The sequence below is a fragment of the Vombatus ursinus genome, unplaced genomic scaffold, assembly GCF_900497805.2.
Source record: "Vombatus ursinus unplaced genomic scaffold, bare-nosed wombat genome assembly UNPS02014793.1, whole genome shotgun sequence".
Taxonomy (NCBI): Eukaryota; Metazoa; Chordata; class Mammalia; order Diprotodontia; family Vombatidae; genus Vombatus; species Vombatus ursinus.
The window spans coordinates 21,094,670-21,119,764 of record NW_020954571.1 but is presented as its reverse complement, the minus strand read 5'-3'; the positions used below and the strand labels follow the sequence as shown (position 1 = coordinate 21,119,764).

At 34.5% G+C, this 25,095-nt stretch overlaps 1 protein-coding gene across 5 annotated transcripts in view; it reads left to right on the top strand.

Annotated features, from left to right (window-relative positions):
* Positions 1–25,095, top strand: part of CHD9 (chromodomain helicase DNA binding protein 9) — a 247,294-nt gene that overhangs the window by 49,736 nt on the left and 172,463 nt on the right. For all 5 annotated transcript variants that reach the window (XM_027869724.1, XM_027869722.1, XM_027869720.1 and 2 more), the window contains exon 3: positions 11,400–12,992. In XM_027869724.1, coding sequence (XP_027725525.1) covers positions 11,553–12,992 — 1,440 coding nt within the window. In that variant the 5' untranslated portion in view covers positions 11,400–11,552. The remainder of the gene's footprint in view (positions 1–11,399; positions 12,993–25,095) is intronic.

Below are 25,095 nucleotides of genomic sequence, written 5' to 3'. Positions count from 1 at the left end.
TTTATTTCTCAAAACTTCTGTTTTCTTATGAAATTGATATGAAAAATGATATCTTCCTTTTATGAATACTTATAAAGAATACTTTCATAAAGTATTTTTAAAAAAATATTTCAGCATATTTTCCAAATAGAAAGTTCTCAGGACTTTCTCGAACTCTTATAAATATAGTCATCTTGTTTTAGCTAACAAATTACTCAGGACTAGGATATCTTTAGGTTTCTGTAATGCCTTTTCTTTGAATTTTTTTAAAGGTGATCAGGGTTAAGTGACTTGCCCACAGTCACAGAGCTAGTAAGTATCTGAGGTAGGATTCAAACTCAGGTTCTTCTGAGTTCAGAGCCAGTGTTCTAGCCACTGTGCCCCCTAGCTATCCCTCTGTAATGCCTTTTAAAAATACATAATGGATTAAATTAATTTTCTCTTTAATAGTGAACTTGATGGAAAATGCTTCTTATTTTATGTGGTAGGAATTATCTGAAAGATTTTTTCATTGAAATCCTAGAGATTTTTCTATTTTTAATATTTGTGTTGGATAAAACCATTGATTGCAACAGAGTAGCATGAGTAGGCCGCAGTATACTTCTAAAGAGCTACATACAGGAAGTAAGCTTCAGGCTCTAATTACCAACTGCTACAACTAGAAGTCCTCTAGTCATCTCAAACTCAACATCCCTCTTCTTAGCTTCCCTGTTTTTGAATGCTCTGCCATCCTTCCAGTCACTTATGTTGACAACCTTGGAGGAAATCCTCAACTCTTTCCTTTCCTTCATCCCCTGTGTGCATTCAGTTGCCAAGTCTTACACATCCGTGATCCTTTATTGGGGCTGATAGAGTTGTGCTTTGGGAGTGAATTGGGCCAATCAGGCTAGGTGCATGGCAGCACAGGCGAGGCAGTGCTCTCACATCTGCCCTTTTCCATTCATATGCCAACACCCTAGTTCAGGCCCTAATTATCTGTTGCCTGAACTATTGCAATTATTTCCTAATTGTTTTCATCGTCCTGGTTCTTTCTCCACTCCATTCTATCTTTGATTCAGTTGCGAAATTTGTATTACTAAAGCACAGATATGACCATGACACTCCCTCCCCTCTGTTACTCAGGGATCTCCAATAGCTCCCCCTTGCCTTTTGGATAAAATGGAAATTCCTGTCTGCCTTTTAAAGCTCATAATCTAGTTATAACCTACTTTTCAGGCTTATTGCATATTGCTCTCCACAAATTCTAGCCAAACTGGCCTATTTCTTTTTCTTCTTATCCAGCTTGCACAGGTTGTCCCCCAAACCTGGAATGCATTTCTTTCTCTTAGAATTTTTAGCTTATTTCAAAGCTTAGCTTAATTGTCATCTCCTACAGTAGGTTTATCCTCATCTCCGGTTTACTAGTGTCCTACCCCCTCCAGAATTTACATTGTATTTACTCAGTATATATTTTGAATTTGCTTTTTGGTGTATATATTGTTTTTCTTCATATAGAATGTAAGCTTTTTGAGGGCAAATATTCTTTCTTTTTTTGTCCTTGTATTCCCAGAGCCCAGCATGGTACCAGGCATGTAATGGATGTGTAATAAATGCTTTTCAAATGAATGAATAAATAAAATATATAATATAGGAAATGTATTGTCAGGAAAGGAGGTGGGTTCATCATAGTGAGATCAGATAATAGCAGCTGGATAACCCAAGTCCCATACTAGACTAAAAGACCTACAAAAAAGCTTCTACCATATCTCAATGGAGTATTTATGGGAAGGTACGAATAAGAATTGTAGAGGATGAGAAGCTAGAGGTGAGAGGATGTGTCCCATTTAAGAGAGTACCTGCATGGCTGAAATCACACATCCATTGAAGTACAAGGAGATAATCGTATGAGTTGGTAAGTGTTTTTTGAAAGATCTGTGGTTGACTAAACGCGTCATTGGTTACTTGATGGTGGAGGAAAAAGGAAGGAGATACAAAAGAAATTCTGTGGTTCTACATTTTGGGGGATTATAGCTAAGTGAATTTTCTAGCTAACCAAGGCTCATGCTTTCTGGCACCAGTATTTGAAAAAATTTAATCATTTAGAATAAAAATCATTTGGAAGGGAATATTTCCCTGTTGTCTCATATTGTGAGTTCTGATACAAGCTTTGGATTACTCAAGACTTTATCAAGTTATTGAACTTCTTTGGGCCTTTTGTTGTTGTGTTGTTTCAGTCATGTCTGACTTTTTGTGGCCCTATTTGGGGTTTTCTTTACAAAAGTACTGGAGTGGTTTGCCATTTCCTTCTCCAGCTCATTTTACAGATGAGGGAACTGAGACAAATAGGGTAAAATGACTTGCCCAGGGTCACATAGCTAATAAGTGTATGAAGTGGAATTTGAACTTGGGTCTTTGACTCCAGGAAAGGCATTCTATCCATTGTGCCACCTAGCTGCCCCCTTAAAATGAATAGATTCGATCAACTGATCTTTAAGATCCCTTCCAGCTCTATCATTTTATTGGTGATTCGGAACCATTATTATTAATAACAGTTAAATTATGCTTTTTTTATTCAAAGTCTGTTGAGAAATGTATTGCTGTTTGCCCTCAAAGTGCTGTGTATTTTCAATTCTGATATCTGCTTTATATAGAGATTTTTTTGGTGTTACTTTTTGCTGCTGTTGTATGTTTATCTTTTCCTTTCCTGCTCCTTCTAGTTTGTTGCTTCTAATCTGCTCCAGGCTAGAAAACCATCTATCCAATACTTGAGTGGATCTGTTATGATAATGATGTGGATTTTCTTTCTATCCTCGTAGTCACAATCCATCCATGTCTTTGTCCATGCCTTTTTAACTTATTTTGTTTATCAGTGTAGCCTGCACATTTTGTATTTGTTATCTCTCACTCTTATTTTGTAACTGACGCATCTTTTACTATTATATATTTCTTGGATAAATATCTGTTATACTTCTTGTGTACAGGTCATTTTTGGAAATTGTAGCCTGCTTATACTCATTATGCATCTCTTTTTTACCTGAAACTTTGATTCTTTTTAAAAAATTATTTTTAATAAATTATTTTTTATTATTGATTAAATAATTAAATAATATTAATCAAACACTAAAATTACTTAATTAAAAGTTAATCAATTAAATTAAATAAAAATATTTTGATTATTAGTTATTTTATTATTTTTAGTTTTCAACGTTCACTTTTATAAGATTTTGAGTTTTAAAAATTTTCCCCCTCTTCCTTCCCCTTCCCCAAGATGGCATGCAATTTGATATAGGCTACATATTTACAATTATATTAAACATATTTTTTTCACATTGGTCATGTTGTGAAGAAGAGTTAGAACCAAAAGGAAAAACCATAAGAAAGAAAAAAAACAAAAAAAAGGAAAAATACTATGCTTCAGTCTACATTTAGACTCCATAATTCCTTCTCTGGATGTGAATAGCATTTTCCATCATGAGTCTTTTGGAATTGTCTTCCATCATTGCATTGCTGAGAAGAGCTAAGTCTGTCAAAGTTGGTCATCACACAGTGTGGCTGTTATTGTCTACAATGCACTCCTGCTTCTGTTTACTTCACTCAACATCAGTTCATGCAAGTCTTTCCAGGTTTTTCTGAGAGTATCCTGCTCATCATTTCTTACGGAACAATAGTATTCCATTACATTAATATACTACAACTTGTTCAGCCATTCCCCAACTGATGAGCATTCCCTCAATTTCCAATTCTTGGCCACCACAAAAAGAGCTGCTATAAATATTTTTGTACATGTGGGTCCTTTTCCCATATGTATGATCTCTTTGGGATACAGACCTAGAAGTGGTATTGCTGGTTAAAGGATATGCACAGTTTTATAGCCCTTTAGGCATAGTTCCAAGTTGCTCTCCAGAATGGTTGGATCAGTTTACAACTCCACCAACAATGTATTGGTATGAAACTTTGATTCTTGAGAGATTGTAGTATTCTAAGATTCATAACCATACAACATCCACTGATGTTAATGTGAAAAAATTTAGAAAATAAAATTTTTTCAAGAAGTAGAAATGAACAATATTTTTTTATGAGGAAGTAGACATGGCACTTAACATTAAGTAGGGAAGAGTAGCAGAACCAGACCTAGTACACACAAAGAAAATACACTCTGGAAGTTATACAATCTTGATAGCATTAAGAGCTCATTTTACACGATATTTTTGGCAGACAGAAATATCAAAATAATGGGATAAATCACAGACATGGTAGAAAAGCAAGTGCAAGGCTTGGTATCAGGACGATTGGGTTTATGTCTTAGCTCTAAATCTTACTGTCTGTGGCCGTGGACAAGTCACTTAACATCTTGAGCCTGTACTTCTTCATTTGTAAAATAATGATGGTATCTGTAGTACCTATTTTACAGGGAGTGAGGATCAAATGAAATAATGTGTATAAGATATTTTGCAAACCTTAAAGCTCTGTGTCAATTACTGCTGAAGAAAAGGCAAACAAGGACATCACTAACTACTCATCTATGTGCCTAACCTTTGCAACTTTTTGAAAATGATCTGTAAATGTATTGAGAAGATCCTTGATGAAAATATGAGAAGGTAATATACAAACTTGCAACTTACTTCCTACAGCAAAACACATCTTTCCAGTTACATAGTTGACTTAAAAATGTGAAGGATGCAAAATACTCTAGTGTTTCATTACTAAAGAGCATTGCTTAGAAGAACAAAAACACAACATTAAAGGTTCTCTTCCAACAAGGAGTTTGTCATGCATATCTTAAGATCATTCAAGATTCCTTGATAAATACAACCACGGGGAAATTGTTTAATAAGCAAGCTTATTAAAAGAATTTGCAAAATAAATGGGCTCTGAAATGAAGTATGTCAACAAGCACTTATTATAGGACTTACTATGTGCTAAACACATAAGAAAAACACTGTCCCTGAACTCAAGGAACTCGAATTCTAATGGGGGGACACCATGTAAATAGTATATACCTTCATAATAAAAACAGAGTAGATGGAAGATAATTTCAGAGGGAAGGCACTCATTTCAGGAGTCATTAGGAAAGACCTCCTGCAGAGTGAAACCTGAAAGCTCTCTTGTGTTCAAAAGTGAGCTTTTAGTGTGTTAAATTTTATAATACCAATTTTTCTTTCTCAGTCTCTCTTATTTTCTTTTTCTTGGATATGATTTAATTGGTGAGATTGCCATATATCTAGATTATATATTGATGAGGTTTTACTATAGCTTACAGATGTTCATTCGATCAACAAGCATTTATTAAATGCTTACTGTAAGTACTGAGGAGATAAGGAAAGACAAAAACATTCAAAATATAAAACCAGTTCAGAAGGAAAAGTAATGTTTCATATTAAAAAGTATAAGGAAAACAGTAAATGAATGAACTTATGACTAGTAGTTGAATAAAAGTCCACAACCTAATACAGTCAGTGCTTCCAGTATCAGTCAAGTCTTTTCATTTGTTAGCTCAGGTTTTATACAGATGTTATGACCTTCAACAATAGTATCTGACAGAAGGGCATAAAATACATAAATAAACATAAACTATAATAACAAGTCTACAAAATATAAATAAAATATAAAAAGCTGGAACTTAAATACTGATTGGGAGACAGCATGTAACACAGATGATAGATGCAGAATAAGAGGTAACCTTAAATAGGAAGGCTCAAATGGCTGGGATGGGGGTCAAGAATGACTCCTACAGAAGGTGGCATTTGAGCTGAGTCTTGAAAGAGGCCAAGAATATTAAGAGGCAGAGGTGAGGAGAGAGAACATTCCTAGCATGGGGATATCCAGTGCAAAGGCACGGAGATAGATGATAAGAGTATGATGTGCTGGGGAACAGTAAGTAGGCTGATATTGCTGAACCAGAGAGTACTTGGAGAGGAGGTGGGTTTGAGAAGACTAGAAAAGTAGGAAGAAGCTAGGTTGTGAAAAGATTTAAATGCCAAAGGACTTTATATTCGATGCTGGAAGTAATAGGGAACCATTGGAGTTTGAGTAGGGGGGTGACATGGTCAAATTTGTATTTCAGGAAAGTCACATTGGCTGCTATGTGGAAAATGGGATGGAATTGGCAGAGACTTGAGAGAGTGAGTTTAATTAAAAGCATGTTGTAATATCCCAGAAGGAAGTTGATGAGGGTCTGAACTAGGGTTCAGTAGGGTATAGTGAGTGGAGAGAATGGTACATATGTAAAAGATGTTTTAGAGGCAGAAATACAGGATTTGGCAATCAATTGAAGAGTCGAGGATGACACTAAGACTGTGGATCTGGGTGACTGGAGGGATAGTAATGCCATTGATAGTGATATGGAAGTTTAAGAGAGGAGAGAATTTGAGTAGGAAGATAATTAAGTTGTTCTGATCAGTATGGTGACCAACCACAATTCCAGAGGACCAGTAGTGAAGCATGGTACTTACTTCCTAAGAGGTGATGAACTCAAGATATAAAATGAGATATATTATTGGACATGACCAAGCTAGAATTTGTTTTGCTTGACTATCTTTATTGTAGGTTTTTCCCCCCATTTGAGGAGTGGTAGAAAGGAGAGAAAATAGATGATTGTTAGTCAAAAAATAAAATATAAAAAAGGAAAAAAATAATGACTTCAGTTTTGTACATGTTGAGTTTGATATGCCTGTGGAACATCTAGTTCAAGATGTCCAAAAACCATTTAGTGATGCTTGACTGTAGCTCAGGAGAGACTAGAGCTGATTATATAGATCTGGGAATCATCTGCACAGGGATAATAATTGAAACCAAATGTGATAGTATAGAGAGAAAAGAGAAGAGAGGGGCCCAGGGAAAAGCCTTGGGGGATACCATGAGTTAGGAGGTTTTACTTTCTCCTCTCTACATGACTTATTATAGAATGAAGTTAAATTGGCTTGGCATGCCATATTATTTGGATACTTCCTCAGTCGTTTTCCCTCCCTAATCTTCAATCTCTCCCCATCTTACTGGTTGCTTCTCTACTGCCTTTAAACATGTTTGTCTCCCCATCCTTAAAAAACCTTCACTAGACCCTACCATCTGCTCCAGCTAGCTTTCTATATCTCTTTTCTTTCTCATTACTCTTAGGAAAAGCTGTTTCTGTGTCCATTCTTTTCACTCATTTAGCCTTTTGCAGCCTGGCTTCCAGTTTTATCACTTAAGTGAAAAAACTCTTTCAACTTTATCAACAATCTTTTAATTTTCAAATCTAATAATTTCTTCTCAGTTCTTATTCTTCTTGACCTTTTTGATGTGTTTGATTCTGTTGACCACCCTGTCTTCCCGTATACTCCTTTCTGGATATTGTCTGTTTTCTGGGTTTTCATGACACTGCTCAGTACTGCTGAGTGCTGAGTACTTGGTACTTCCTGACTACTCCTTTTCAGTGTCCTTTGCTGGCTTATAATTCATCTTATGCTCCCAACTGTGAATTTACCCTAATGTTCTGTCCCGAGTCCTCTTCTCTACGCTCTGTCTTCATGATTTCATTAGCTCCTTTAAGTTCATTTGTCATCTCTATACAGATGACTGCCACATTTACATATCCAACCACAGCCCCACTCTCACTCTTGAGCTTCAATCAAGTCATTAGAACATTAGAAATTGTATTTTCCTGAGATATCTACAATTCAGCATGTTCAAAACAGAAATCATTACCTTTTCCCCTTCCCTCCACAATCCTCCTTCCTTGTTTCTTTTGAGGACACCATTCCTCTTCTAGTCTCACCAATTTATAACCAAGACCTTTTGCACCCTACATATCCTGTCAGTTACCAGATCTTGTTGTTTTTACCTCTACATCATCTCTTGGCAACTGACCTCTTCTCTCAAACAGCTATCGTTTTAATTTAGGTCACCATCACCACTCACCTGTACAATTCATTGATTGCATTGGCCTTTGCCTCAAGTCTCTTCCCCACTCTTCGGTGACTCTGGAGGAGCAAGCGAGACTGCTAATTTTGCATAGCTCTTCCCCACTGATACTAAATTCAGACATTGAAGATGCCAAGGTTATCCACTGCATCCTGAGCCATCACTGGTCATCCTGACTTTTTTTTGTCACTGTAATCCAATGACTCTGGAAGAGAGAGTGAGGCTGACAACTTTGTACAACTCTGTCTAACTTAAATCCAGTTCACTCACAAGTCAAGACTTCACCCTTGTGATGTCACTGGTTCTCTTCGTTGTTGTTGTTGTTTGTCCTTTGTTCTTGAAGAGGACCATGACATCAGGGAAGTGATGCCATGACATGCAAGTAAATTGGATTTAAGTGAGAGAGGGCTATGCAAAGTCACCAATCTCACTTTTTCCTCTAGGTTCTCTTTGAGAACAAAGGACAAACAACAACTCCCCACTGCAGTCTATTCTCCACAAAGTTGCAAATGTGGTGTTCCTTAAATGGAAATCTGACAATGTCAGCTCTTCTCTCTCCCCCCATCCCCTGCTCACCAAACTCCAGTGGCTCTCTATTATATCTAGAATAAAATATAAACTCCTCTGTTTGATTTTTAAAGCCCTCCATGTCTTGGCTCCAATCTGTCTTTGAAGAGTTAATATACATTATTCCCCCTTTTCCACTTTACAGTCCAGCCCAACTGGCCTTATCTGTTTCTCTCCCTCTCCTGTCTTTCATGTACTGGCTGTCCTCCATGACCAGAATATATTCCCTTCTCATCTCTGCCTCTTAGAATCTCTTACTTTCTGCAAGATGCAGTGCAGGTATCACCTTCTAAAGAAGTTCTTTTCCATTCTTCTAGTTGATGGTGCTCTCCTTCCCTAAATACCTTTTATTTATTTTTTTGAATTTATTCTGTATATATTTTATATGTATTTATTTTTATATGTATTATATTACATATTATATAGGTGTTATATTTATATGTATTTATTTTTATATTCTATATATATGTAAATATTTCCCTTCTTAGAATATAAGCTCCTTGAGACTAGAGATGGTTTCATTTTTTTGTCTTTGTATCCCCAGTGCCTAGCATAATATCTGGCAACATAGTAAGTACTTAATAAATGCTTATTAACTGAATATGAAAGTCACTTTCATTGCTACCTAAAATAACATAAAACAGCTAAATTAAAGTTTTACTTTTGCTAGAATTGTTCTCTTTGTGTCTAGGACTTTTTAAAAGTCTTCTTTGCTTTTTTAATTCTTTAGCCTATTTTTAACTTGTGGTTCCATTAAGTGTAATTTTTGTCCCTCTGGCAAATGCATATTGTAATTTTACAAATGTAGTTGTGATTTATATACATAGGCAGTGGGGTCTGTACTAAAGTTCTTGATATTATCCCTTCTTAGCAATGCTCACAGTCTCTTTCTTTATGCAATTGTATGGTGATATAAACAGTTACTTTTTAGTATTGACATTTGAATGTACTACTCTAAATCTATGATCCTCTGATCAAAAAATGATATAAAATGTGATTTTAGGCACTGGTGAAGATGATTTACCTATAGGTTGAAATTATAGAAACAACTAGGCTATAGAGAGAACTTAAAGTAGTGAAGTGATTTTTTTCATGTTTATATTAGGACAATCTTTGGTTGAAAACTAAGCTTTGGCCCCGTAACAAAAGGACTTATTTTGAGTATCATTTAATGAGTATACTCAACATAACTTTTTATATGTTTACTCTTAGTTTCTATGGGAATAAGAAAAAGATTAAAAATAAAGACAATCTTACCTTCTAGTTATAAATTTTAAACCACCACTGTACATGCTGAAGAACACTTCTGCTGAGTAACATTGTAATATCAAGAAGTGCAAATTGGTGAGAACCAAACAGAAATCAGTAGCTAAATGCTGAGCTAATACCTGGTGAAAGTGAATAGCGAGTTAGAGTCAATAAGCTAAGTAATAGGACAAGGCAATTTAACACACACACACACACACACACACACACACACACACACACACACACACAGAGTAAATGTATATGTGGGGTGTGTGTGTGTTTTGGTGATAGTCGGAGGTTCAGGACAACATATATCTGGAAAATAAATTTTGTAAATTTTATATTTACTCATTTAGTAATACATTTAATTAAAGTGTTTATTTTTATTGTAATAGCTGTTATATAAATTCATAGAAAATGATCCTACGTAAATTTCATGGGTTGATGTTGGTTCCTATTTCTTCTGAAATTGTTGATATGGATCTATGCTTGAATCTTAAGTTCTTGGAAAAACTTCATTTTTTTTAGGGAATTTGAATGTATTATATTTGTTATATCCAGTTTAAATTGTGAACCTTAAAGCCAACATTTCAGAAAAGGCCCTTTACTAAGGTTAATTTAAATTAAATAGGTCTTTAGAGAACAGAAGCTTCTTCGTGTTGTAACTCTCCTTGCAGTATAGGTGCATGGGGGAAGGACAATAAACCAAAATTGAACTCTGGTTTTAAAAAAAAAAAAGGAAAGGAAAAAAAGTAAAAGAAAAAAAGAAATTTATAGAATTTGGGAACAATAATAACCAAATCAAATTTTAGGTTGACAGTATAGAAAATGATACATTGGATCCCCCCTACATACATATGCCTCACCATTTCTACGTTAATTATACCTTTCCCTTGAAAGAGTTAATTATGCTAGTTTCTTTGCTTAGTTTTGAGTCGCAAAACTGATTTAGTTCTGTTTTAAACTCTAGTTGATTTTATAAAGCATCTGGTTGGCTGAGAGGGAAGAAGTTTAGAAAACAAGGAATAAGTGTAACAAATTTATGTGTGATTTGTGAGTTTCTGAATTAAATACTGATAACACAACTAGATTACCCTGATTTTCCCTCCCATTGCTGGAAAACTTGATTGCTGTGTACAGTACCATTTCTTCTGAGTTTGTTTCCGTGGTTAACCTTGAGGTTTTTTTGAGTTTCTACAGTAAAATTCAAATTAATGATATTAGTGCTGGACAATGGAAATTATTGTTATAGAATGCTTATCAATGAAGTTATGGTTTGCACTACACTGTTATACTATATATTTTTACATTTTTCAGTTTTTATTTTTATGATTAAAAAAGCAGCAAAGAGAATTTTAGTCTTTCATTTCATAGGCAAAGGTCAATTCTACTGCTGGTGGGTTGATTAAGATGATTTTATGTTTTAAACTTGAATTCTCACTTACCTTTTTCAAAAACATGAAATTCAAAGTGATGACATAAATATGTATTGGTATCCATAAGTGCATATAGTCATTTCATCTCTGACAAATTACTGTATATTGAGAATACTGAACCACTTATAGTGAAATTATTCTATAACGTAAAGCACTTATTTTGAGATTTAAATTTAAAACCTTTAATGGTCCCACAGTCCATTAGCTATAACATATATATGTATGTATATATATATATACAACTGTTGAAAAACTAATATTAAATTTGAAATTTTTGCTTTTTTTTGTTAGAATTATGACATGCCATGATGCCCAGTTCTCCAGAGCAATAATAAACATTGACATGCCTTGGATTAGTTAGTTGATGACCTCTGTTCCTACTCACTACGAAGATAAGTTTATTACATTTGGAGTGAACCATTCAAGTGGCCTAGAATTTTCAAGATGACTGATCCAATGATGGATTTTTTTGATGATGCCAATCTTTTTGGTGAGACCTTAGAGGATTTGTCAGATGATGCCTTTGTACAACCAGGACCCGTTTCACTTGTTGATGAATTGAACTTGGGTGTAGAATTTGAACCTTTGCACATAGATTCATTGAACCATGTCCAGGATACTCAAACACCACAGAAGATGACTGATTTTGAGCAATTAAATCAGTTTGAGTCACTGAAACTTCACCAAGTTAATCAGTCATTCAATAGCCCAGTTGAGAATGTGTTATCACCACATTCTCAATTTAGTTGTTCACCAGTTCACCCCCCAAATCAGTCTAATGGTTTGTTTCCAGATGTAGCTGATGGCAGTCCAATGTGGGGCCATCAGACTAGTGTTTCAAATCAAAATGGGTCTCCTTTTCACCAACAAGGACATTCACATTCTATGCAGCAAAATAAAAGCTTTGTAGCACACCCTGACTTTGCCTTATTTCAAGTCAATGAACAACAACAACAGTGCACATCACTACAGTCACAGCAAAACAGTAATAACCCAGGGCAAGAAACTTTAAGCCAATCTAAAAACTTTATGGAAGTTAATATTTCTGGTCCACATAGAATTCATGTTACCCACCCATCTCAAATTACCAGTGCATCAACTTCACAACAACCTCTCTCCATGCAGCAGTTTTCTCCTACATCAAATGCCTCAATGCACTTTTGTGGCAATCACCAAGATGGGAATTTTAATGGACAGTCTCCAAATATGACTCCTTGCTCTGTCAATAATTCACAACAGTTTTCTTCGCATTATTCCTTCTCCAGTAATCACATATCTCCAAGCAGTCTTCTTCAGTCCTCTACAGCCCTTGCATCTAGTCATTCAACTCATACTTTATCTGATTTTACTGGAAGCAATGCCTTTATAGCTCAGACGGGAAGCAAACAGGAATCTACCCCGCATATCCTAAACTCAAATACATCTTTGAATTCAAATAATTTTGAAATGTTGCATTCAACAAATCCTCAGGGTAACTTCAGCAGCTCAAAATTATCTCCTGTGCACATGAATTTCCCAGATCCTGTTGGTCCTGCTTCTCACATGGGACATTTCAATGATCATGTAGAAACAAATGGTTTTTCATCTCTAGAAGATAATTTACTTCATCAAGTAGGTTCTCATACTGAGACATTCACAGGACTAGATCCAGAAGATCTTCTTCAGGAGGGTCTCCTTCCCCAATTTGATGACTCAACATTTGGGCAAGATAGTTCAAGTCATGTCTTAGAACATGACCTTGATCAACAACTTACTCCACAGCTTTTAACACAACCTCCAGATGTGGCTCGAACGCATTCTCACAGTCAAGTTCACTCATGGCATTTGTCAGTCTCTAATCATCAACACTTACATGACAGAGAACATTCATCTTTACAACACCAGGTATGTAGCTTTCAGCTTTTTTTCTTTTTTAACAATTTTTGGGCAGTGTACATCTTACATTGGGTTTTAATAATTTCTTTTATTTCTCAGAAGCATTCAGTATCATTCATTGTTTCTAGTTTTTGTTTTTTTTTAGTGCTCAGTTACTATTAAATGAATGTGTGAATTTTATTGTCATAACTTTTAACTTGGAAATGATTCATTGATTCTCTCATAGCAGTTAATACGCTAAACTCTTGGCATTTACTGTTTAGGAAAATTTGAAAGACGTAATTTTAAGACTTTACCTTTAGTTTTCATTTTGTAAGTGGATTATATTAAGACATTTTATCACCTCTTTCTGATATGCTGTTACTTAATTAAGAATTTGTAAGGTGCTTACATGTGATGTTAACCTATGAGGTACCATGAATTCTAAGACATCCACACACACACACACATAATTTTGAAATTAAAAAAAATCACCAATTTTTTTTTTATTTTTAAAAAGCAGTGGTGTGCAGCAAAATGTCTCAAACTGTGTCTTTCCATGGGTTCCATTAAGTTCTAGGTCGAGTATGAATGAAATTTGTAGATACAGAGTTAAAGAATTATTTAAATGAGACAAATGTGCCCCTCAGTCATCCTTAACATTTTTTTCATATGATTTCAAGTTCTGATGTTTTTGTTTCTGCTAAAGAGTTTTTAATATTATTTTGTTATCTTTACACAAGGGAATTCGGTGGAGACTTGATTAAATGAACATCAGGCATAACAGTGAATAGAGCACTGATCCTGTATTCAGGAAGACCTGAGTTCAAATGCGGCCTCGAACAATTACTAGTTGTGTGACCCTGAACAGTTCACTTAACCTTTTTTTTGCCTCAATTTCCTCATCTGTAAAATGAGGATAGTATATAGCTCCTACTTTCCAAGGTTGTTGTGAAGATCAGATGAAATGTAAATCAAATGTAAAGCTTTTAGCACAGTGCCTGGCACATAGTGAGTGCTATATAAACGTTAGCTATTATTATTAATTGATGTAGACACAGTTTCTTCACTAGTTTGACAAACCATTCCTCCCCACCCCCAATATAATTAGAAGTTGTTGAACTTTAGGTTTTGCAACCTTCTTTCTTAATTTTATTTTTCTAATATCTTGTCCCCATTTTAGTTCATGCTGGGCTACTATTTGTTTATACATGTTTTCATAGATAATAAACAATAAATAATGAACACTCTGAGCCTTTTAAATGTATAGGATTTATTGAAAGAAACTTGTAAGGCATTTTCTTAACTCTCTGTAGCAACACCTATAAGTGAACGTGCTATTTAGGAGAAACAACTCCTGGTTAACAAGTCATTGCTAGAATCATTGCACTCCCTAATAGCTGTTTTAAGCACTATTTTGGATGTCTCTGTATATAGGGTTGAAGAAAAAGTAGTTCCTTAGGAATGATTAACTGTACTTATAAGTCTACCCCATTTTATTTATAATGTTTGATTTTACTTGGGGCAAAAAAAAAAATAACACCAGGTATAATGGAACAGCAAGAATCTCAAGAATCTAATTATTAAAAAAAAAAAAAGAGTGCCCGTGTTATGCAGTAAAACACAGAATTTTGCTACTTTAAAAAAGATAATGTGGAGTTGTAGAGGTTTAGAAAATTTAAGTATATACAAGAAATGCAACTTATATGAAAGAAATGCATATTTAAGCATATGCATATATATTCTATCATTTCTTATCAATTTTTAAGCAAAGGAAATTTTGGAGAGCATAAGGCTTTATATTTTGCCTTATTTCTTTTTACTTTGCAACATCTTGAGCTTATGAAATGTAAATAATTTTAGAGACATTGTGAGATCTGCTAAGTTTGAAAAATATAAGATTTAAGATTTTTTGTTTAAGTGCTGCAGTGAAAATGGCACATGGCATAATCAGGATAATAGAAATAGCTATCAAAGCACCAAAAAACATTTTTAAAGTCTACCCATCCCTACAACTTTGATAGTCATTGGTCACTTCTGAGTGTAATGCTTTCATGTGCTTGTCATAATTATATTTTTCCCATTTATTCTGAAAAAATGAGTTATTAAAATGTTTCTCATTACCTAAATCCTTTCTAAAATTTTAGAGAAAGCAAATCTGAGCAGCTTATGATGAAGTAAAGTATATTTTTTCTTTTATTGTGGTGGGAGGTGGGGAAAGGGATAGGGTAACAGTCACACAGTAAGGGGTCTGTGAACTAAAAATGATTTAAAATGTGCCTACATTGTACTGGATATGTTTATCCAGTAGACATGAAATTTTTTTTTTAGTGCTTACATGGGCTTTAAATTTAAAATGTGGAGATGTTATATTTTGTTTTGCTTTTAAAGTCATCTTCATTCTTGGGATCTTTGTACTTCATTGACTTACTTCAAAGAAGCTAAGATACTATAAATACTTGAGTTAGCTTATTAACTGTCAATAGACATTAAGTTCCTGCTATGTTCAAGAAACCATGCTACGTGGAAATACATGAGCCTTTTGATTCTAGAAAGACTTCTGACTGAATGATTTCATTTTTTTGAGATGAACTATAAAGACTCCAAGACCAAATCCAGTTTATTTCTTTTTAAGTCACTGTATTGATGAGGTGGAAACTTGCATTATAAAGCTTCTACAAATGAAAAGTCAGTACCTTGTTCTCCAGCTTTCTGGCACTTTTTGCAGTGGGTCCTCCTTTAAAAATTGCCCCCCCGCCAACCCTCAAATAACTATAGCTTTCAGAGCTGATATGACATCTTTTAAAAGATTGTAGTAAAAGAGTAAATAAAAAAATCAACTACATAAAGGTTAAGGGAATACCTGATAGCTATCTTAAATATTTAAAGGACTATCATGTAGAAGACAGAGTTTTGTTTGCTTCAAAGGCCAGAATTAGGGTCAGTGAGGTAGGCAGATTTCAAGATGAATCAGAATCAAGATCTAAAATGATTCTGACAGGCTAGAACATTTGGCCAAACATAGTAGGATAGAATTTAATAGGAATAAGTCCAAAGCACTTTACTTGACTAATTTCACAAGTATAATATAGGGGAGGCATATCAAGATGGTAGTTCATTTGAAAAAGATCTGCAGGTTTTAGTGGACCGCCAGCTCATTAAAAGTGAATAGTATGTTATGACAGTCAAAAGACAAAACAAAACAAAAACTAATGTTAGGCTGTGTTAAGAGAGGCATTGTAAATGCATCCAGGACCAGGGAGTTGATAGTACAATATCGTATTCTTCCCTGGTCAGACAACGTTGAGTGTTGTGTTTAGTTCTGGGAACTTCATTTTAGGTCAGATAGTGGTAAACTGAAAGTATTTGGAGTAGGGTAAATGGGATGGGGAAGGGCCTTGAAATCATACTGTATAAGGAGCAATTGAAGAATTGGAGTTATTTATGCTGAAGAAGAGAATACTTGCTGAGGGTGGGGGGTAGGAGGATGATTAGCCATCCTCAAGTATCTGAAGGGCTGCCAGAGAAATTAGACAAGAGAGATTAGAATTGTTTTGCTTAGCCCTACACGGCATGACTAGGAAAAATGGAGGGATGTTGCAGAGAGGCAGATTTAGGCTTGATATAAGGAAAATTTTCCCAATATTTAGAACTATCCAAAAGTGGAGTGGCTGCCTTGGAAATTAATGGTTCTCCTGTTGACAATAGAACTCTTCAATCAAAAGATAGAAAGTGCTGTCTTCATGTATTTTATGGCTTTTAGATTTAGAACCAGAAGGGACTTTAAAGGCCATATAGCATAAGTCCCTCATTTTATAGAAGAGAAAATTATAGCCTAGAGAAGTTAAGTGACTTACCTGAAGTCACACTGGTAGTAAGTAAAAGAGATAGAATTTGAACCTCATTCATCTGACTCCAATGCTAGTGCTTTTTCCACTGTACTACTTCCTCAGGTGATTCTTATTCAGTTATGGGTAGATGATTGCTAAAATCTTTTCCAACTCAGATTCTGTGATTCCTACCATTTAGGATTATCAGTTGAAGAGGATACCTTGTGAAGAGGTAGGAGCTTCCTATTCCCACAAATTCAAATGTAGGCTGGGTGACCATCTATAAAGAATTTCTGCATTGAATTAGTTTGGAGAAGTAGATTGATTTAAGACTGTTCCACCTCTAAAATCCCATGTTTCTATGATTCTGATTTTGTTTCAGTAGGTCAAAATAATTGCTAAAAATATATTTTATGATATTGAAAGGATATTGAAATTGAGTCTGAGTAAATAAAGTATAAAAATCATTAATCCACATTGTTGGGGAGAAAAGTGGTGTGGTTGAATGAATTTTCATTATACTTAAAGCTTGCACTTAATCATCACAGTTTTTAAAAAAATTTTAACTACTTTTGATGGAAATATTATTAAAATGTAGGATATACCTAAAATATAAGTGTTTTGTGAATACTCAAAAGATCTGTTAGCATAAGGATTTCCTTCCACCAATCCAGATTAAAACCCATCTAGGATTTTGTAGTTAAATCCTAATGAATTGCCTAGGAAGCATAAAGGTCAGCCCAAGGTCACACAGCTAGTACGTTTTAAAGGTTGAATTTTAACCTAGGTCTTTCTGACTCCAAGCCTAGCATTGTCCACTGTGCCATGCTGCTCCTACAGTAAAATGAGAATACTATGAATATAATTTAGCCCTTTTTTTTTTTTTAGGCTAGGCAGTGGGGTTAAGTGACTTGCCCAGGGTCACACAGTAAGTGTCAAGTGTCTGAGGTCACATTTGAACTCAGGTTCTCCTGACTCCAGGGCCAGTGCTCTATCCACTGCATCACATAGCTGCCCCTAATTTAGCCTTTTCTTAATGACTGTGTAGGTCATAGTTATGAATGTTAACTCATCATCAAGTATTTACTTTAGTGTCTACTGTTTGCAAATGCGCTAGAATATCAACCATGTCGCTATACTATAATACATCACTTTATTCAGGGGCTATTGGCAGACTTACAGGACTGTTTGTTCTTTGTTAAATAACTTGGTTTCTGTATTGTTGTTTTAGTTTCCATATTAATAGTTGTCATTTTTTACTGTTGTCCCTGGAATTTCTTTGATAATTCAAAGTTTGCATCCCTTGTAAGGGTATATTTTATGTTAATGAGGAAGCTAGGTAAACAAGCTTTTTAAATTGGTATGCTTAATTTTTTTTAAAGTCAATTTTATTGAGAATTTACCAGCTTCTAATTGGCTTTTGCATGTGTATTAAATAGTCTCTTCTTAGTAACATGGTCTTTCTTGAGTGGTCCCATGAATACTTTCTTCTCTTCCAGGATTTAGAAGTGGTCATTGCTAAATTTGGAGGTAGCATTAAATTTCAAATCAAGGTGGGATGTTTTATTTGTACCAGAAGGAACTTTTGAGGAATGAGAACTAACTTCTTGGTCCTGACAATGCAGTTTTAAGCATGATAAAAATCGTTGGTCACTTTACCAAAGTGGATTAAAAATTCCCAGAGGTATTAATGCTTTTGTCAGACAGAATGGTATTTATGAAAGCATTGTTCATCAGCAGTTTTATTGTTCTTGTTTTTGTATTCCTATCAAGTCTCGTAGATCTGACCTCAGTTTTGTTGGTTATAGCCTTTCTGACTAGCCTCAGGTGATATGAAAGATGCTAAGTGCTTAGACAGGCCACCACACACTGGCCTCAGTGTGACCAGTGACATCAGTCATCTTGTTCATTCTATACATAGTGGACACTAGCACCTGCTGTTCTTATTTCTCCTGGGCCCAGTCTAGCTCTTAGCTATGATGTAGCAGTTCAGCCAGATCTCCATAAAATGAAATTTCTTCTGCCTTGGGGAACAGAGCATATGGGCATAAATAATAACCTGGATATCATGACAGCATTTCTTCCTACTACTGAGGTCAACGTCAAGCTGCCCAAGTTGTTCCCTGGGGGCAGGTACTGTGTTTTTAAGGGTTTTTTTTTTGGTCTCTGTGTCTCCAGTTCCTGGAACACAGGTGGAGCATAATGAATGTTTCTTGAATTCACATCCTCATCCTGGCATTTAATGTAATGCTTAGTGAAGTCCTTCTTGGACTTGTACCAATTTCTATAGAACTTCATCTTATACTTAATCACTGATAGACTTTGCAAGGATTGAGGATTTATATGTAGCCCAGAATGCCTGTGATAACCACGAGGGGAGGTTTGAGGGAGAACTGTACATTTTCATAGAGGTGATAACCTGTACTACCTCTTCCTTGTTCATCCAGTACCTAAGCCTGTAAATTTTAATACATGATGTGGGTTATCCTTCCCTTATACCTAAAAATGGTGACGTAAAGGGATAATTCTTAGAGAGCGCTTTATCTTCCAGAAGTCTGTGCTGCTGCTGCTGCTCTTCTGAGACAGTGAGCCCAATGTCTTCTGTTTGTGAACAGAGAATTTTAGGTAGGACATCTTGCTTCCAGGGTTAGCTGGTAGAGACTACCAATAGTTTACTCTTAAGTCAGTAGACTCTGAGGGTAGGAAGAGATGGGGAAGAGAAAGGGAAAGGACTAAGTATTTATATACTATGTGCCTCTTACGTGCCAGCCAGTGTGCTATTGCTTTACAAATATTATTAGATTTGGTCCTTACAGCAACCTTGCAATGTAGGTGCTATTATTACCATATATTACAGTTGAAGAAACTGAGGCAGACAGAAGTTCAGGGACTTGCCCAGGATCACACACCTACCAAGCATCTAAGACCAGATTTGAACTCAGGCCTTCCTGATTCCAGGGCCATATCCATTGTGCCACCTAGCTGCCTCAAGTCCAGGTACCTTTGGGTAGCCCATTTTCTCTGTTATCCATGGAATAAAATATATGGGTTTTATGACTACTTTTTTCTTCACTGATCAAAAGATTTTTTTCATTTGTTTTTATATTTACAAGTTTGATCTAGATAGCTTGGATTTCCACAAGTTTGACTACTAGATGAATGGTATATTATTATACTTCCCATTTTTTAATTCGTGGGGGTTTTTTTTAGTTTATTAATAAAATTTGTTTTACTGCAACAGAAGTATATCCACCAAACACCTAAAGCAACTTAAAAAGTATATTCCTACTTTTAAAAAATGTTAGTTTATTGACTGTTATTAATTTGACTGGAATTTAAGAATTCCTTGAAGGATCAAGTTGTGTCAATTGATGCAGTACATTTTGTTTTTTATCCACAGACAAAGAAAATAGAGATTAGGACAGAAACTTACTTCAAAGCAAAAGTTTAATGTCAGCTTGTAATTACTTGTATTTAAATTTTATTTTCACAGATAGGATAAATTATAGTAAAATTATTTTTAAAATTGACATCAATTGACATACCTGGTTTTTCTTTTGAGCTCAAAGGAAAGGTTATATCCTTTTATTTTGACAGTATAATTCCAACATTGACTTGTATTTAATCAGTTTTATTGCTTTGACTTTATTGACATAGTTGCAGTCATGGTTATTTTGTTTTCTTCAGTCTACATCATTTCATGGTTCCTAGGTCATAATCTAAATTTGTCATTCTTTCTGATGCGATAATATTCTATTCTGTTCATAAATCCCAGATTGTTCTGCTGTTCTTCCAATTCACTGAGTACATATTTTGTTTCTAGCTTTTTGTTATCACAAATAATGCTGTAGGAACCTTGCTGTACATATTTGTCTTTTTTTTTTCTTTGCTGTCCATGACCTTCTTGGAAGATAGCCGCAGTATTACTGTAACATTTAAAAAGCGCTTGCTAATCTTTTAAGGTTTTTCAAATGTTCACTTTTATTTTTCAAAAAATGCAGATGAGTTACATATTATCTAAGTGGTTCACTTTTCTTTTGAACCTCAAAATATTCCTTTTGTTTGAGGCAATTTGTTACATGGGCTTGATTTCTTTTTTCATTCCTAATCCTAGGATTGAAAATGTAAGGAAAATAATCAAAGTAGTATAGAAAGTAGCTGATGATGACTAAGGTTCACATTTTTGGCTTACTGTTATCATGTGTTCAAAAGCAAATGAATGTAAATTTATTTTTTTCCTATATGTGGGTGATAAGTTGAGTGACTGCCACTGTTGCTCTTTAAAGGTATTGAGAGTTTAACCTTTGGTCCATTAGGATATTTTCCTTCTAAATTTAATGAAAAGCCTTGAAATAGCTATGAGACACCATTTCTTCAATTTATAGATAACGGTTTTTCTGATGGTTCTTTGATGTTAGAGAACTAACTGTTTTTAATACTTTAAGTGTGAGGGCATAAAATTCTCATTCCAGGTTTAGAGTAATGATAATACTCTAGTAGAACATCTGCTTTGCTAACCATTTTTCTGAGTTGCTTTATTTGGACATTGCATTTCAAATATGTTTAATATTGTTTTAAAAGTTTTACTAGTCTTTCTGAAATATCTGCGTACCCCTGCATACCCTTTCTTCATACCCATTTGGCATAGCAAGGGTTATAATTCACCACTTCAGCTGTCTTGCAAAAGTAATAGCGTTCCAATTGTCAAAAGTATCAATTTGGTAGTAGAAAACAACTTCAACATTTGTAAGGCCAACCCATTTGCATAGATTAACCTAGTATATTGATTTCACTTGAAAATTATGGATTATTTCCCTAGTTGGAAGAAAGTTATGGATTTTTTTCTTGTAAGATCACTAAGGTAGTAGGGCATAGTGGATAGTGGATAGAGAGCTAGCCTTGGAGTCAGGTTCAAATTCTACTTGTGACACATACCGATGCAGGGTAACCTCTCAGCGCTCCCAGGCAACTCTGTAAATCCCAGATTAGATACAGACCTACTTTGGCATGGGGTTCTTTCCTTATTTAGGAGTACCCTACCAAGTGAAATGTATCACAGTTCAAATTTTTAAGAAATATTCTATTATGTAGATGTGGACTTGATATGACTTTTTAGATCTAACTTACCTTAATTCTAATAGAAAACTCTGTGTGCACTGGAAAAATAACAAGAAGATGAATTACTTTGAAGAACCATAATCCGGAAAGAATCTGTATCAGTAGAAAGAGCACTGGACTTTGAGTTAGACAACCTGGATTTAAGTCTTTGCTGCCACTTAATAGCTTTTTTGACCTTAACACTTCAACTTTCTAAGATTCAGTTTCCCTATTTATAAAAAATATTACAATAATTCCTCTGTAGGGTTGTGGTGAAGAAAGTTTTGTATATACTCTAGAGTAAATGATGTATAAGAGCTATTACAACTTAGAGTGAAATCAGTAATTAACCATTTGTCCAAGATAACTAGAAGGCACTAAAATAGTTATTTTAGTCTATAATCCACAAGAGCCTGGCTCCCATAGGAGGTTCCTGAGGCAGAATTCTGAGAGAAATATTGATAATGGATATTTTACTTATGCCACAATTATATTTCTAACTTACTTTCATTTATTCAACAATGTTCCATAAAATTTCTGAATATAGTTTTTTTTTCACTTTTTTTTTCACTGAACAAATTGAAGAAAAAAAATAATAAAACCCTCAATACATAGGTTCAAAGTTTGGCAAAACAAACTCATTACCTAACTTCCAAGACAGTAAGTGTTATTTCTTCTTGATTGGTGGTTGTTCTAAAGTCTTCCAAAGTTGTTTTTCTCTATAGTGTTGTTACCGTTATATATTCTTCTAGTTATGCGCACTTTAGTCTGCATTATTTCATAAAGGTCTTCCCAGTTTCCTCTAATACTATCCATTTCATCCTTTCCACAACATTCCATTAATTATATTTATATCCCATAATTGGTTTAGCCATTCTCCAGTAGGAAATCTCTTCATTTCTAGTTTTGGGTCACTACAGAAAGACCTGCTATAATTATTTTTGTACACTTAGGTCCTTTTCCTCTTTCCTTGACTTCTTTGTTATAGAGACACAGTAGTGATATGGCTGGGTCAAAGGGTATGCGCAATTTAATAACTTTTAGGGCATAGTTCTAAATTGCTTTCTAGAATGATTAGACCAATTCACAGCTATACTAACAGTGTACCTGTTCAGCATTTGTAGTGTTCTTGTTTTATCATCTTTGCCAGTCAGCTGTGTGAGTGGTAGAATCTTAATGTTATTTTAATTTGCATTTCTTTGATTATTAATGACTTAGAGCGTTTTTAATATGGTTGTTGATAGTTTGGATTTCTTCCTTTGAAAACTACATGTTTGTATCTTTCTGCTATTTTTATACATTAGGGAATGATTTTTAGTCTTGTAAATTTGAATAAGTTTCTCATATATCTTGGATCTGAAAGCTAATTACAGAATCTTACTGCAGAGATTTTTTCCAGTTAACTTCTTCATCTTTTATTTTTAACTTCATCATATTTGTACAAAAACTTATAAAATTTTATTCTCTCAAAGTTGTCCATTTTATTTTGTGTGATTTTTCTGTTATTGGTTTATTGAGAACTCTTCCTTCAACCAGAGATTTGAAAGGTAATTTCTTCTTTTGCTCCTTTAATTTTGTTAATAATGTGACCTTTTATATCTAGGTGGTGTATGCATTTGGAGCTTATCTGGGTGTATGTAGTATGAGTTGTTGGTCTGAATCTATTTTCTTAGAGACTGCTGTCCAATTTACCTGCAGCTTTTGTCAGTCCTTCCCCTAGTAAGTAGGGCTTTCAGGTTTATTGAACACTGTACTACTACGTTTGTTTGCTTTTATATGTTGTGTACATAATCTATTCCACTTATTAATGTCTCGCTTTTTTTAGTCAGTACCAAATCATGTTAACATAATGATCATTGTTTTGTAGTACATTTTGAGATCTGATAAGGCAGGTAGGTGGCGAAGTGGATAGAATACCCTGACTGAAGTCAGAAAGACTCATCTTCCTGAATTCAAATCTGGCCTCAGATAACTTACTAGCTGTGTGACTCTAGGTAAGTCACTTAACTCTGTTTGCCTCAGTTTCCTCATCTGCAAAATGAGCTGGAGAAGGAAATGATAAACCATTATAGTATCTTTGCCAAAAAAACTTCAAATAGAGTCGTGAAAAGTTGGACACACCTGATAAACGACTGAACAACAACTGAGAGACCCCTTCCTACTTTTTTTCATTATTACCTTCAAGATTGTTGACCTTTTGTTCTTTCATATTAATTTTGTTATTATTTCTCCTACTTCTGTAAAATATTCCTTTGATAGTTTGGTTCAGTACTAATTAGTTATTTTAGGTAGTATTGCCATTTTTATTGGTTCAACCTACCCATGAGCAATTAATGTTTTTCAGATATGTTTTATATGGTGCAACAAAACTAGTTTTTATTTCTCAAAAACTTTTCTTAAAAACCTTTGTTAAAAATGTCCTCTTTCCTTTATGATAATTTCTTGTTAAGACATTGGTAGCAGATTCCTTAAGGGATCAGCTACCCGGGATGTAAATTGGATTGGATGTAAATAAATTTAAGTAACTCCTAAATTAACAAGAAAGAGGAAAAGAAACCTAAAAAGTAAAATGGAATGTCATTTTTAAAAATTTACTGTTAATTTTTTTTTCTCTTCTTTCTCCATGAGAAAGAAAACCTGAGCTCTGAGCGCAGAAAGGTTAAAAAGAAACATACTTTCCATGTGCCATCTCAAATAACTTATCTGAGATAGACAATGCCTCTAAGTAAGACAAAGAAAACTAGCTGCTGAGAAAAACACAGCTTGGGTTGTTTTGCTGCTTTGATAGCCTCAAGGTTAAGGAAAAACTTACCTATAATTCATTATTTGGTTTGTGTTATTCAGGGAAACATTTAGAATGAAAATATTAATAATGAGAAGACCATAGTATTATACTGTAGGCGATCATTTATGTCTTTAGAAACATGTTCTATTGTCTTTGAAAATTAATGGGTAATCACTGTTGTTCACTTATTTTAATCAGTATCTATTTTTATATATTTATGGTAGAAATTTAATTATTTAATCTGTATATGTTTGACCAAATAGCTGTATTTCAATCTTGTGTAAATCATTTGTCCATCTACTTTATACCATATCCTTAGGGCATTATTGCCACCTGGTGGTCACGTATAAAAATTGCAGATTCAGGTTTTAGTTTGTGGGTTTGGTTTTTTTTTTTAAGTGTTAAACTATTTCCCCCGTAA